The sequence below is a fragment of the Amblyraja radiata genome, chromosome 35 (genome assembly GCF_010909765.2).
Source record: "Amblyraja radiata isolate CabotCenter1 chromosome 35, sAmbRad1.1.pri, whole genome shotgun sequence".
NCBI classification, from domain to species: domain Eukaryota; kingdom Metazoa; phylum Chordata; class Chondrichthyes; order Rajiformes; family Rajidae; genus Amblyraja; species Amblyraja radiata.
Window position 1 is genome coordinate 8110297 of NC_045990.1, and position 14089 is coordinate 8124385.

At 49.1% G+C, this 14089-nt stretch overlaps 1 protein-coding gene across 1 annotated transcript; it reads right to left on the reverse strand.

Annotated features, from left to right (window-relative positions):
• Nucleotides 1-2985: 2985 nt before the first annotated feature.
• LOC116991856 (adhesion G protein-coupled receptor E1-like) lies at nucleotides 2986-13078 on the reverse strand. Its single transcript, XM_033050831.1, has 9 exons — nucleotides 12989-13078; nucleotides 11885-12055; nucleotides 10126-10341; nucleotides 8672-8907; nucleotides 7988-8054; nucleotides 7332-7423; nucleotides 5637-5805; nucleotides 4455-4541; nucleotides 2986-3584 (listed from the first exon to the last, which is right to left on the reverse strand). The coding sequence occupies exons 1-9, from the start codon at nucleotides 13076-13078 to the stop codon at nucleotides 3567-3569; spliced, it is 1146 nt and encodes a 381-aa protein (XP_032906722.1). The 3' UTR covers nucleotides 2986-3566.
• Between the last annotated feature and the right edge of the window lie 1011 nt (nucleotides 13079-14089).

Sequence of the window (14089 nt, forward strand, 5' to 3'; positions counted from 1 at the left end):
TGAAGGGCCAGAGAGATGGCATCCTCTGTCGATCTAATTGCCCTGTATGCAAATTGATGGGAGTCCAGTGAGGCAGGGATGCTGGATTTAATATGGGAGAGGACCAGCCTTTCGAAGCACTTCATAGGGATTGGAGTCAGGGCAACCGGCCGGTAGTCGTTGAGGTTGGTGATTTTGATCCATCCATCCATCCATACCCTCCTTGCGGCCTACCACCTGGATTGGAGCGGCCTTTCGTAGAGCTTCCATCGCGGGCGGCGCTGACCTCAACATCGCGGAGTCCTGGGGCCCTTTGCCGAGGGCCGCCAGCGTTGAATGTCTGACCATCGCAACCTGTGGACTTTGGAAGTCACGGACTCCGTTAGGAGGTGGCCGATTCGGATGTCCAAGCCGCTGAGGATGTCCTCCAGTCCCGACTTCAGACTTCCATCACTCCGGTGAGTGGGCCTGAACATCGGGCCGCCTGTAGGGGCGACAGCGGGGGGTTTGGGAGCCCCCTGGAAGACGGGAGGATGACTGATCCCGCTGTGTGGGGATGTCTGCGTTAAAGACTATGACTGTGTTAAAGACTATCGTGTTCTGTGCTCTTTATTATTCATATGGCTGTATGGCGACCACTAACAATGACAGCCGGAAGTGAGAGTGAACGCTGCCGGAAAATGGGCTGCCCCCGAGCAGTTGGGGGCTATGGGTGAGTGGTGGAACATTACGCTGGGGGAACGGGTGAGTGGTGGAATCGTGTGTTGGGGATCGGGTTGCGTTGGGCGACCAGGCCTTCTGTGGGGGCTATGGGTGAGTGGTCGAGTATTGCGTTGGGGGAACGGGTTGCGTTGGGGGACCAGGCCTCCCGTGTGACAGGGACCCAATAGGTCCCGCTTAGTCTAGTATGACAATAAAATTCTCTCGACTCTTGAAATTACTGCACAGATGGCTGCAGTACCAATAATACCCCGTTGATGGCGCCTGTTAACCACTTGTACAGTTACACAGGGCAATGTGAAATGGACAGAAATGCTGCATGTCATGTCTACATGTTTCTGGTTGATAAAGGGACGTTAACTTAAAGGAGAGTCAAGAAACTGCAGATGCTGGAGTCTTGAGTAAATAGCAAAGTGTTGGAAGAACTGAGCAGGTCAGGCAGCATTTGTGGAGGGAATGGACAGACGATGTTTTGGGTCAGAACCCTTCTACAGATTTTCTGATCAGTCTGATCAACTTGACCAAGGGTTACAAAATGCCTGTCCCTTCCCTCCACAGAAGTTGCCTGACCTGTTGAGTTCCTCCAACACTTTGCATTTTGCTCACTTAAAACCTCCATTACTTTTCTCTCTCCACAGATGCTGCCTGACATGCTGAGTATCTCTGAGAGTTATGGTTTTTATTTCATACTAGACTAAGTGGGACCCGTTGGGTCCCATATTCACACGGAAGGGCTGGTCCCCCAATGAAATATTCCACCTCTCCACCAATTCCAATATTGGTGGCCAGTGGGGGGGCTTTCTGGAGCGCTAGTATGGGTGTTGTGGGCTGAAGGGACTGGTTTCCAGAGGGCTAAGATGGGCATTGTGTGCCGAATGGCTTCTTGGGCTGGTAGCACAGTCACTCAAGCCTGGTGTGCTGGTAGCTCACTCACGGTTGGTGGGCTGACAGTTGACTCATGGCTATTCCTTGAAATTCCATTTCAAGCAGGGTGCCAGGCCACCAAATTCAAATGCAGTCTCATACCATTTCAAGCAGGGTGCAAGGCCACCAAATTCAAATACAGTCTCATACCATTTCAAGCAGGGTGCAAGGCCATAAATTCAAATGCAGTCTAATACCATTTCAAGCAGGGTGCAAGGCCACCAAATTCAAATGCAGTTTCATACCATTTCAAGCAGGGTGAAACCACCATGAAACCACATAAAACCCCAGAAATCACCACCATATAAAAACCACATAAACCCCACGCTCACAGTTCATTAGACATTCAGTGTGTTAAAGTGATTCGCAGCTCAGACAGAGAGTCGTGACCTCTCGCTCCCCCATCTTGCAGAGACTGAGCCACGCCCACACTTCCGGGTTTTATAGTCCCTCCCCTCCTACCAGAAGGGGCGTGGCCTTCACGGAGTGATTGACAGGATAGAGAATCTCAACATTCTTTAAACATTAATAAGTCTTTTATTTTTGATCGATGGGAAAAATCTTCTTGTCCTGCGCAGCGGAGGGGAACTCGGAGTAAGATGGCCAAAAATCACAGCCGTAGGTGGTAGCGTTTTTTCTAAAAGCAATATACAGCGCAGACAGGAAGTGGTGAAGATGACACTTTTAATTATATAGATTTACACTTAAGCATTAGGCATTGCATTTGGCTTTGTAGATGCAATAATATTTATTTGTGTAGCTTGATTAAATGAACTTTGAACAACAGTGCAGTGATGTCCAAGCATAGCTCCTTTGTAAATAAACCACATTATTGCAATAAGAAAAATCATTGAAGTATGTTTTACATACACTTTGTTTTTAAATGAATAAAGCAAGAAGCTACGTTGGTTCTGTTCATTACGGTTCATTGTCACAGAACGGGAGAAGGTGTGATATTCGTTCCATCGATACTGCATTGGGCAATCAAAGAAAAGTTAAGATTGACCTCAGATCCTGAGTGGTGTGTCTCTGCTGCAATTGTGCCACAAGTCTGCGTGAATGCGGAGTATATTTGTGTTTGTGTGTGGGTCTATGTGTGCGCGTGTCTGTGTGTGTGCATGTCTGTGTGAGCGGGTCTGTTAGTGCTGGTCTGTGTGTGTGGGTCTGTGTGTATGCTGGTCTTTGTTTATGTGGGTCTGTGTGTGCTTGTGTCTGTGTGTGTGCTTGTCTGCGTGCAGGTCTGTGTGTGTTGTGTGCGCATGTCTCTGTGTGTGCATGTCTGCGTGTGCGTCTGAGTATGTGCACGTCAGAAGTGTATGTGTCTATATGTACATGCATGTGTGTGTATGTGTTTTTGTGTACTCTATGAATTGTGTACATGTCCACGTTCTTTCCTGATCTGTTTTGCAGGTGTGTTGCATCTGTCAGTATGTGGTGTACACGTGTGTACATGATCTGTGTGTATCTGGACCGTGCACATGAGCCAATCCATACTTTTGTTTGCAACGTTTGGGATAAGGTCAAGTCCAAATCTGGGCTGACGTTGACTTCAAATCAGATGCCAACAGTGTTGCCCGCACTGCTGAGTATCTCAGGGTGAATAACGCTGGATGGTTGGGAAAAACTTGGAAAATGAGCAAAAGCCCAGAAATATATTTGTGGTCACATGCAAATAAGCCAATGCTCATCCACACATTCCCTGATCAGCTCACTTGCAGACACTGCCTTACATTCGACAGTGTCTTTTCACAAGCCCAGGATGAGCCAGATAACTCTGGAGGAGCGAGCAGTCCTGAAACGTAAATCTCCCACCACTGGAGCGTGACTTCAACCCACAATCTTCGGGGTGGAAAGCAGAGGGAGATGGGGAACGACAGTGAGAGAGCATGAAAGGAGGAAAATCCACTGAGATAAATCTTGTCCTTGAGTCTTGAACCTTCCGCTTATAACGTTTTATAAGTCTGGATAAAACAAAATGGGATTACAATGACATCTCGTTCTTAGCAACACACAGTTGAGACCAACCTCATGGACCTCATGAAACCTGATGCATTTCCCTTTCCCCCGACTCTGTCTGAGGAAGGATGTCGACCCGAAACATCACCTATTCCTTTTCTCCAGATATGCTGCCTGTCCCACTGAGTTACTCCAGCTTTTTGTGTCTATCATGGACCTAAGGATCCTCTGTTCACCCTGCTTGTTGATCTACCAGAGTTTCCAGCCAGTGGTGACTCCCAGGGTGTGATGGAGGGGGATTTGACAATGATAATGTGATTGAATGTCAGGGCTCAGTGGATGAATGTGGACTTGTTGGAGATGGCCACTATAGGGCATCTTCTACTGGGAATCAACAACGGGACAAAGTGGTGTAATGCTGAGGCTTAATAAGGATGGATGTATTGCAGAGGCTTTATAAGCCACTGGTCAGACCGCATCTGGAGTATTGCGAGCTGTTTTGGGCCCCATATCTGAGGAAGGATGAGCTGGTGTTGGAGAGGGTCCAGAGGAGGTTTACGAGACTGATCCCAAGAATTAGTGGGCTAACATATGATGAGCGTTTGACGGCACTGGGTCATAGCCTCAGAATAAAAGGACATGCCTTTAGAAAGGAGATAAAGAATTTCTTTAGTCAGAGGGTGGTGAATCTGGGGAATTCATTGCCATGGACAGCTGTGGAGGCCAAGTTTATGTATATTTTTAAGCTGGAGGTTGACCGATTCTTGATTAGTTTGATGTGAGATCATTGAATGGAGTCATTCACTTGGTTTCTCTCCCCACAGACGCTGCCTGACCTGCTGAGGATTTCTGTGTTTCTGGATGAAGCTCCTTACCTCAGACGTGCTCATCTCAATCTCTGACGATTCGGTGGTGAACCTCTTGTACTTTCTGGTCAACCATTTCCGACATTGAGTCGCCACCTTAAACAAAATGGGAATATTTCAACCCATGGAGAAAACTTCCAACCGTTCAACGCGCTTTGTCCCAAAGTCAAGTGAGAGTTCACACTTATCCAGTGGCTTCTGCCGTTAGCATCTCCATGGGATCACTCACTCGGGAGCGAGTCTCCAAGATGCTTCCTCATCTTACCAGCTCCATTGGGGTTGGCCTGTCCACCATTTTCTCTCACAGGGTTGCGATTCTCTGGATCTCTCTTCAGTTACAGAGTTGTTCAGCAGAGAAACAGGCCCTTCAGCCCATCCGCTCCGTGCTGACAATCAAGTAACCATCAATACTGATCCCATTTACCCACACTTGGCCTGTAGCCTTCTATGCCTTGGCAATTCAAGTGTTTGTCTAAATGTTGTGAGAGTCCTTGTCTCCACAGTCCCTCAGGCAGTGGCTCCAAACTCCAACCCACTCTGAGTGAAAACATTCTTCCTTATATTCATTCTAAACCATACCTTTAAACCTCTGTCCTCCGATAACAGACATCTCTACTACGAGGGAGATTTAATACTATCCTTGCCCCTGATCATTTTTTACACCTCTCTCAGTCCCCCCTCAGCCCTTTACGCCCCAAGGACACAAACCCAGTCTCCGTCTATAACTGAGACTCTCCACTCTGGGCAACGTGCTGGTGAATCTCCTCCTCTCCATCTCGAGCAATCATGTCATTTCTAGACTGAGGTGACCACAACTGCAGACAATGTTCTAGACGTGGCCTCACCAATGCTTTATAAAGCTGCCCCATACTGTCCTTGCTCTTATATTATTTGTCCCATCCAATGAAGATGGGAGAAGGCTCTTGGAAAACCTTCCCGGAGAGATGGAGAGCTTCTGGATCAGGAAGGGGTGAAGGGTGATCGAGGGTGGATGGGAACGAAGGTGGGAGATCACAATCAGATCAGCCTGGTCTTATTAAATGGCGGAGGGAATGTGAAGGAGCAAGTGGGCGATTCTTGCTCCCAGTCCGTGGGTCATTGAAAGACGGCATGAACATTGACCACAGCCGTGTCAGAGTGCAAAGGGCAGCATCAGAGGAGGGAAGGTTTCTCTGCGGAGGTTCTCCTCACCTGGCGGTTGAAGACGCAGTAAATGAGGAAAACGAACAGCCCCTGCAGACTGTTGATGATGGTGAACAAGTGGGAGAACACCAAGGTGCTCTCATTCACCTGGAATATCCCGAAGATCCAGGTGGTTCCCAAAACAAGCATCCGTGCGGCAGCCTTGAGGGTCAGGGTTCTGTGCACAAGGAGGGAAGAGAGCAGGTCAATGGGAACATTGCCATGAAGAAACTCCTTCCATGTGGGAGCTTTCACACTCTTGGGGCATTCTGAACACCCAACAGCAAGTTATAAAATCATTGCATCTTTCATATAATCACCTGATTGGCGCAGATATTGTGGGCCGAAGGGCCTGTTCCTGTGCAGTTCAATGGGAACATCATCATGAAGAAAATGATCCTGACTTAAGGGCCGGCACAGTGGTGCAGCGGGTAGAGCTGCTGCCTCCCAGCGCCAGAGACTCGGGTTTGATCCCGACCTTGGGTGCTGCCTGTGTAGAGTTTGAACGTTCTCCCTGTGACCACGTGGGTTTCCTCCGGGTGCTCCCGTATCCTCCCACACCCCAAAGACGTGTGGGTTTATAGGTTAATTGGAAATTGCCCCAAGTGTGCAGGGAGTGATGAGAAAGTGGGATGACATAGCACTAGTGTGAACGGGTGATCAATGGTCAGCATGGAGTCGGTGGGCCGAAGGGCCTGGTTCCAAGCTGTATCTGTAAACTAATCCAGCTTCTCTCCCCACTTCCATTGTCACCATGGTCAGAGGTCAGCACCGTGGACAGAGACCCACCCTGGGACCCTGCCGTCCCTCAGCCCACTCAGTCACCAGGGATCAGTTCAAATACAAGGGATGAAGAGGTTGGATCGAAAGGTCTGGTATTCTCAGGGTGAGGGAGGTCAAATGCTAGAGGGCATAGGGTTAAAGTGCAAGGGGGAAAGTTTAAGGGAGATTACATACACACACTAACCACCTCCCAAACACACGGAAGGAGGGGGGAGGGGGTGAGAGAGGAGAGGGGGGGAGGGGAGCGGGGGAGTAGGAGGAGGGAGGAGGGGGGAAGTACGGGGGGAGGGGGGAAGAGAGTGGGGAGGGGAGACGGTAAGGGGAGGGGGAGGGGGGAGAGGGGAGAGGGAGGGGGAGAAGGGGAGAGAGAGGAGGGAGGAGGGGTGGGGGGAAGGGAGGGGGAGTGCAGGGGGAAGAGGGAAGAGAGTGGGGAGGGAAGAGGGGGAGAGGGAAGGGAGGGATGGGGAGAGAGAGTAGCGGGGGGAGAGCGAAGGGGAGGGGGGAGAGGAGAGGGCGGGAGAGGTGGAGCCGGGCGATGTGAGTGGGCTGCGAAAAGGAAGTGAGGAACAGAGAGAGAGTACAGGGCCCGACTCTCTGCATCTCTCTGAAAACCCGATGCGGGAGGAGCGTGACTTCACTCGCTGCGCAGGCCACGCGGAAAACGTTCTTCAAGCGGTGAGTTTAAGGAGATATGAGAGGCAAGTTGTTTTTACACAGTGATGGGTGCCTGGACTGCGCTGCCAGGACAGGAGGTGGAAGCAGATATTTAAGAGACATTCAGACAGGCTATTGAACAGGCTGAGGATGGAGAGATATGGCCCACATAGGATGAGTTGCAACGTTGATCGTGGTCAGCATAGACATGGTGGGCCGAAGGGCCTGTGCTGTGCTGTACCGTTCTATCTTCTCTGCTCCACGTACCTGGTTTCTTTGAGCTTCGACACTTCCTTGTTGCGTGAGGCAAAATGTTTCCTCAGTAGGCCGAGAGTCCAAGCTAGCAGCACGGTGTTGACCTGGAGAGGGTCATGGAGGGTCAACAGAGAACATGGAACAGCGCAGCACAGTAACAGGCCCTTCGGCCCACAATGTCCAAGCTGAACACGATGCCAAAATAAACTAATCACCTCTCTGTGCACATGAACCACGTCCCTCCATTCCCCACATATCCATGTGCATATCTAAACACCACTACCATATCTGCCTCCACAACCACCCCTGGCAGCACGTTGCAGGAACTCCACCACTCTCTGTAACAAAATTTACCCCGCACTTCTTTTACATTTAGCCCCTCTCACTTTAAGCTATGTCCTCTAGTCTTTGACATTTCCACCTTGGGAAAAGGTTCTGACCCTAACTATGCCTCTCATAATTTCATATATTTCTATCAGTTCTCCCCTCAACCTCTGGCATTCCAGGGATAACCATCCAAGTCTGTTCAACCTCCCCTTGTAGCTAATCCCCTCTAATGCAGGCAGCATTCTGGTGAACCATTGGAATGGAGTTGCCACCAGCTGCAAGCAGCAAAGTGTTTAGTGAAGTGTTGTTGGGTTGGGGGGAGTTACTGGGGAGAAGCTTACCACGATCAGCAGGCAGACCGGTCCCAGGAAACTCCAGCGGATGCCCGACTCCAGGCTCAGCCAACAGCTGTGAGGAGGAAAGAGTTTTGTTACTGACTCACACTCGGCTTATTGAGGTACTTGTGGAAGGCCCAGTGCTGTGAGCTGCCACTGACACACACAGGGTCACTGTTTTGTATAGTTTAGAAATACAGTGCAGAAACGGGCTCTTCGGCCCACCGAGTCCACACCGACCCTCAATCCCCTTACAATAACACTATCCTGCACACACTAGGGATAATTTTACATTTAAAACCAAGCTAATTAACCTACAAACCTGTACGTCTTTGGAGTTGTTAAAGATGAGGGGGAGATGACGATTTGCGGTGAATTCCCCTTCAGTGTAGGTGGGTGGGAAAAGAGTCCGAGTTACTGAGAGAATAAGATGCAGGGAGATAAGGAGAGGGGCAATGGGACTTTTGGGATCAATCTGCTGGGAGCTTGCATAGATCCAATGGACCAAATGGCCTCTCACTGTGTTGGAATAAATCAGCTGTGGAGCTGTGACATTTCCCTATCAGAGGCATAGAGTCATTCAGCCCCACTTGCTCATGCTGACCAAGCTTCCCCATCTACCCAAGTCCCACGTGCCAGCGTTTGGCCTGTATCCCACTGAAACATTCCTGTCCATAAGTTGTTACTCACTGTTTTTTTGACCCGTAGCCTTTGGGTTTTATTGCAGCGGAGATAATGACTATCACAGCAGGCACGGCGTAGCTGGAAATGTAGAGGTATTTTAGTTTGATGACGTGCGTGCGGCTGTAGTTTGTGACGGTGAGGTGTTTGGACATGATGAAAAGCTGCAAACTCTCCAGGAACATCCAGACGAAGACGGCGAGGAAGAGGTAATGCAAACAGCCTGCAATCAGCCTGCACACCACCTAAAGACAATGGCAACAGCCGGGTTAGTGGGCAGCATTGGGTGGTAGCAGAATGTGTCATAGACAGGCAGCAATGGTCAAATACGGTGGGCAGAGACACACACACGCAGATACCCAGAGAAACTATCGTCACTATACATGTGACATGGATATTAGGTTGGCACAATGGCGCAGTGGTAGAGTTACTGCCTGCCTAGAGATCCTGACTATGGGTGCTGTCTGTACGGAATTTGTACATTCTCCCTGTGACCACGTGGGTTTTCTCCGGGCGCTCCAGTTTCCTCCCCCACTCCAAAGACGTAGGTTCATTGGTGAGGGTAAGAAAAGATTGTAAATTGTCCCGAGTGTGTACGATAGTGCGTGGGGGTCGCTAGTTGGCGTAGATTTGGTGGGCCAAAGGGCTTGTTTCCCAGCTCTATCTCTAAGCTAAACTAAACCTGGTTTGGAATGATGAATTAGGAGTTCCGGGTCTCAATATCTCCAGCAAGGTCTAGTGATGTCATTAAATTGCACATTTCTGTTGATCCCAGCAGCCAAGCAGAATTGGTCAATTGCTGGACTTGGACCCAGGACGTGAACTTCAATCCCACCAATAATTAAATAAATCTGTAATTCAACCCAAGTCTATGATGAGAAGGTTGTGGAGGCTTTGGAGAGGGTGCAGAAGAGATTCACCAGGAAGCTGCCTGGATTAGAGGGATTTGCCATGCGGTGAAGTTGCACAAACATTTTATTTTCTCTGCAGCAATACTTGGAGGTTGAGGGTAGATCTGAGAGGAGTATGTGAAATTATGAGAGGTGTAGATAAGGTCAAGATTCAGGAGAGAGCTGAGAATTTGGAGCTGCAGCTTGGATTTCGCTGCCTCAAAAAGGCTGGCAGTATCATCAAAGACCCACACCATCCTGGCCACACACTCATCTCCCTGCTACCTTCAGGTAGAAGGTACAGGAGCCTGAAGACTGCAACAACCAGGTTCAGGAATAGTTACTTCCCCTCAGCCATCAGGCTATTAAACCTGGCTCGGACAAAACTCTGATTATTACCAACCACTTACTGTTATTTGCACTATCAGTTTATTTATTCATGTGTGTATATATTTATATCATGGTATATGGACACATTTATCTGTTTTGTAGTAAATGCCTACTATTTTCTGTGTGCTTAAGCAAAGCAAGAATTTCATTGTCCTATACAGGGACACATGACAATAAACTCACTTGAACTTGAACTTGATTTCTCACATTGTGTTTAATCCACATTCCTATCAGGAAGACGAACTGTGCCAGGAAGAGGGTGATGCTCAGATGCTTGTGGACGGTGGTGTTGGCGTTCTGGATGGAGCTGCAGTTGACAAAGATGGCGATGGAGGCGGCGAGGCACAGCAGAGAGATGATGAGGCCGATGTAGGTGATCACCTCCAAGTGTCGGTCATCCTGCAGCGGGCACAATGTGGGACACAACGTTCACACCATAGCAGCGGCAGGGTCTCCAGTGACAACACGATGGAGTCTGGGCCTGGTCCCCTCGAGCACTCGATCTCCAGGCCCCAACTCATCATGTTCTAGAACGTCAACTATCAATTCCCTCGTGAACACTAACCCTGATGCCTGGGGCTCTGATACCCCCAGAATGTCCATGGACAACAGGTTTAAGCTGTGGGCCAGGTCCCCTTGAGTTCTAGATCTACAGGCACCTACTCGCCATGTTCTAGAACGCCAACGATCAATTCCCTTGTGAACACCAACCCTGATGTCTGGGGCTCTGACTCCCCCAGAATGTCCATTGACAACAGGCTGGAGCTCTGAGCCAGGTCCCCTTGGGTTCTAGATCTACAGGCACAAACTCATCATGTTCTAGAACGTCAGCTATTAATTCCCTGGTGATCAACAACCGTGATGCTTGGGGCTCTGATACCCCCAGAATGTCCATTGGCAACAGGCTTGAGGCCTGGACCTGGTCCCCTTGAGTTCTAGATCTACAGGCACCATCCCGCCGTGTTCTAGAACGTTGACCATCAATTTCGTTGTGATCGAGAACCCTTGTCACCCTGATGTCCGGAGGCTCTGTCACTTGCAGTGTCTCCAGGGACAACCATTCATTGTGTTCTAGAATGCTCCCCATTCATCCCCTCATTAATGACCCCATTTGCCCGTATTTGGACCACATTCCTCTGTACCTGTCCAAACGTCTTATAAATGTTGCCATTGGACTTGTCTCAACTACTTTCACATACCTGCCACCCACTGTGTGGAAAAGCTGCCCCTCAGGTTCCCATTCATTGTTTCCCCTCTCACCTTCAACCCATGTCCCTCAGTTCATGATTCCTCTCCCGTAAGGTTGGTCGTACTTGATTAAGGTACACAAATTATGAATGGGATGGGTGTAGATGAAATGGATTATGAGAAACTTTATACCGCAGCACAGGCATCTAAAACCAGAAGGTATAGGTGTAGGGTAAAGGGTGTGAGGTTTGGGGAGGAATGATTTCATCCAGTGGGTGCCTGTGATCTGGGACACCCAGATTGTGTGGGTGGGAGAGACAGCTACCTCACAGCGCTCTAAGGTACGACTTAAATCACAAAGGTGTAGAAGGCAACAGACCAAGTAGTAGCATTGTGTAGAAAGAAACTGCAGATGCTGATTAATACTGAAGACAGACACTAGAGAAACTCAGCAGGTCAGGCAGCATCTCTACAGAAAAAGGATGGGTGACGTTTTGGTTCGGGACCTTTATTCAGACTGAAGACTTTTTCAATCTACCAAGTAACAGATTTAACAGACACAAAAAGCTGGAGTAACTCAGCGGGATAAGCAGCATCTCTGGAGAGAAGGAATGGGTGACGTCTTTAGAGCAATAGATGCTTGAGGGTCAGCATGGACATGGTGGGCTGAAGGGTCCGTTTCAATGCTGTGTGTCTCCTTCACTGACTATCTGACTTGTTCCCCCTTTAGTTTATCTGTTGAACGACCTCGTACCTTAGGTTCAACAAGTGCCATTAAAATAGCAAAGCTTGTGAGGTGGTCACACTGGCAGTCCACGTGTGTCTGATTGAAACCATACGTTACACAACCCTTACTGGACCAGACACTTTCACCTTCCGTCGTCTTCCAAAACACACACGTTGGCTTCTCATTGACTTTCTGTTCCTGCGGTTGAGAAGAGCAAAGACTGTTAACCTTCGGTGGAATCTTTCTGATAACAGGTTGAGCATTCACCCTTCCCCAAGTTGTGTTTACACAGGAAACATCAGATCTGTCCAGTCCCTTTGGTGACAGCAATTCACAGTGACCTCCTGCAGGTGGGAAACCGGCCACAGGATCACATTTAACACAACAGAGGGAACACCATTGCTACCAATCTCACCGTACTGTCCCATCAAACTGCCCCAGGGTGGGGCACTGGATATATACAGAGTGAAGCTCCCTCCACATTGAAACTGGCCTGGGGATGGACAGTCAGAGTGTATCGAGAGTGAAGCGCCCTCTACAATATCCCAGCTGACATCCCACATGCACAGTACAGTGAAAGCGATTGTCTTGCTATATTTGCTATAGCAGTGATGCTATATTTAAGAGGGAGTTAGATGTGACCCTTGTGGCTAAAGGGATCAGGGGGTATGGAGAGAAGGCAGGTACAGGATACTGAGTTGGATGATCAGCCATGATCATATTGAATGGCGGTGCAGGCTCGAAGGGCCGAATGGCCTACTCCTGCACCTATTGTCTATGTTTCTATGTCTTTCATTGATATGGCGGCTGTACACTGAAGCCACAGCTTCATCAGCATCTGAGAAATGGTGGCACATGGTCTCCTCCTGTGACCCGTCTCATTACCAATCTCTAACCCTTCTCCCCTCTCCCTCAGATGTGGCATTTCCACTTCCTGCATCAGGTCTCCTTGTGCTGACCCTGAGTAATGGTGAATGGAGAGGTGACCATGAACTGACCTGAACCAGCTCAGACCCAGCTTATGTGGAGACATCAGGCCTGAAGCCTGGCTCAGTGTGTCTGCTGCCCTCCCAACCTCCACACTGCAGGGTGTGGTGGGTTAACCAGGGTCACATGGACACCCATCTCTACCCAGTGTACGGTGACTTCCCAGCAGTAAATCACCCAGAGCAAAGGTTCTTCCTCATCTCCCTTGTTCACCAAGAATGCAATCAGAGCCATACCTCTCATCTGAGTCTAACGTAAACACAAGATGGTGAAAGTACTCAGCAGCTCAGGCAGGTTCTGCAGACAATGAGACGTTAGCTTTGTTCCTCTCTCCACTGATGCTGCCCGACCTGCTGAGTGTTTCAGGCATTTTCTGTATTTCATTCCAGTCTCTGCACCTTTAGCTTTTCCCTTGTCCACTTGGCCAGTTAGTCCTAGATAACACCTTTCAAATTCCTGCACTATGTGACCCAGATTTGATGGGGACTTACCCAATGGAGGCAGAAGGAGTTTAATTCTGAGTTCAGGAACTATTTCCCATTTGTACCTTTGGGGGAGCCTATTATCCATCTGGAAACACCCCGGGTGGGATTTACAAACCTTGAGTTCCAGAGTGAAATTGACCATTTTCTGCAGCTTGGAGCTGGCGGCTTTGTTGCTGATCGTGGCTGAGACCACCTTGGAGTTCAATGTGACCATCCTCTGAGGTGAGTTTCCCCCTTTAATCTCTCTGTTCAACAGGTATTCCATGTTGTTGAATACGAGAAAGGAAACAGCCGCAAACTCTGTCGGTGATAACAGTTCAACCATTGGTGAGTGTGGAGAAATGTCAGGTGTAAGACTCTAGAAACTGGACATAAAGTCAGGTCTACAGCACACGCCACCCATTCCAGTGGTGCCCTGTACTGGGGTTTTGAGCATTAAAACCAGCTGTAAACAGTGGTGGATCGGGAAATCATTGAGCGGCCTGCTTTGTCCAGGACAGTGTGAGGTTAGTTTGAGTGCTGTTGCAACTGTACTCATCCAGGCATGTGGAGGGTGATCTATCACGGTCCTGACTTGTGCCTTGTGGGTGGTTCCACATGGCCATTCACACAAGATAGAGTCATTGTGTCACAGAGCACAGATACAGGCCCTTCAGCCCAACTTGTCCATGCCGACCAAGATGCCCCATCTAATCTTGTCCCATTTCCCTGCGTTTGGCCCATATCGTTCTAAATGTTTTGTATTCATGTACCTGTCTTT

Excerpts from the sequence above, each read along its gene's own strand:
- LOC116991856 (XM_033050831.1), bottom strand. The coding sequence starts at position 13,078 with ATGGCTCTGATTGCATTCTTGGTGAACAAGGGAGATGAGGAAGAACCT. Across the intron at positions 8,055-8,671 it reads GGCTACGGGTCAAAAAAACA|CTGTTGGCTGAGCCTGGAGT; the intron begins GTGAGTAACAAC and ends TCCTCCTCACAG. Across the intron at positions 7,424-7,987 it reads CGGTCTGCCTGCTGATCGTG|GTCAACACCGTGCTGCTAGC; the intron begins GTAAGCTTCTCC and ends GACCCTCTCCAG.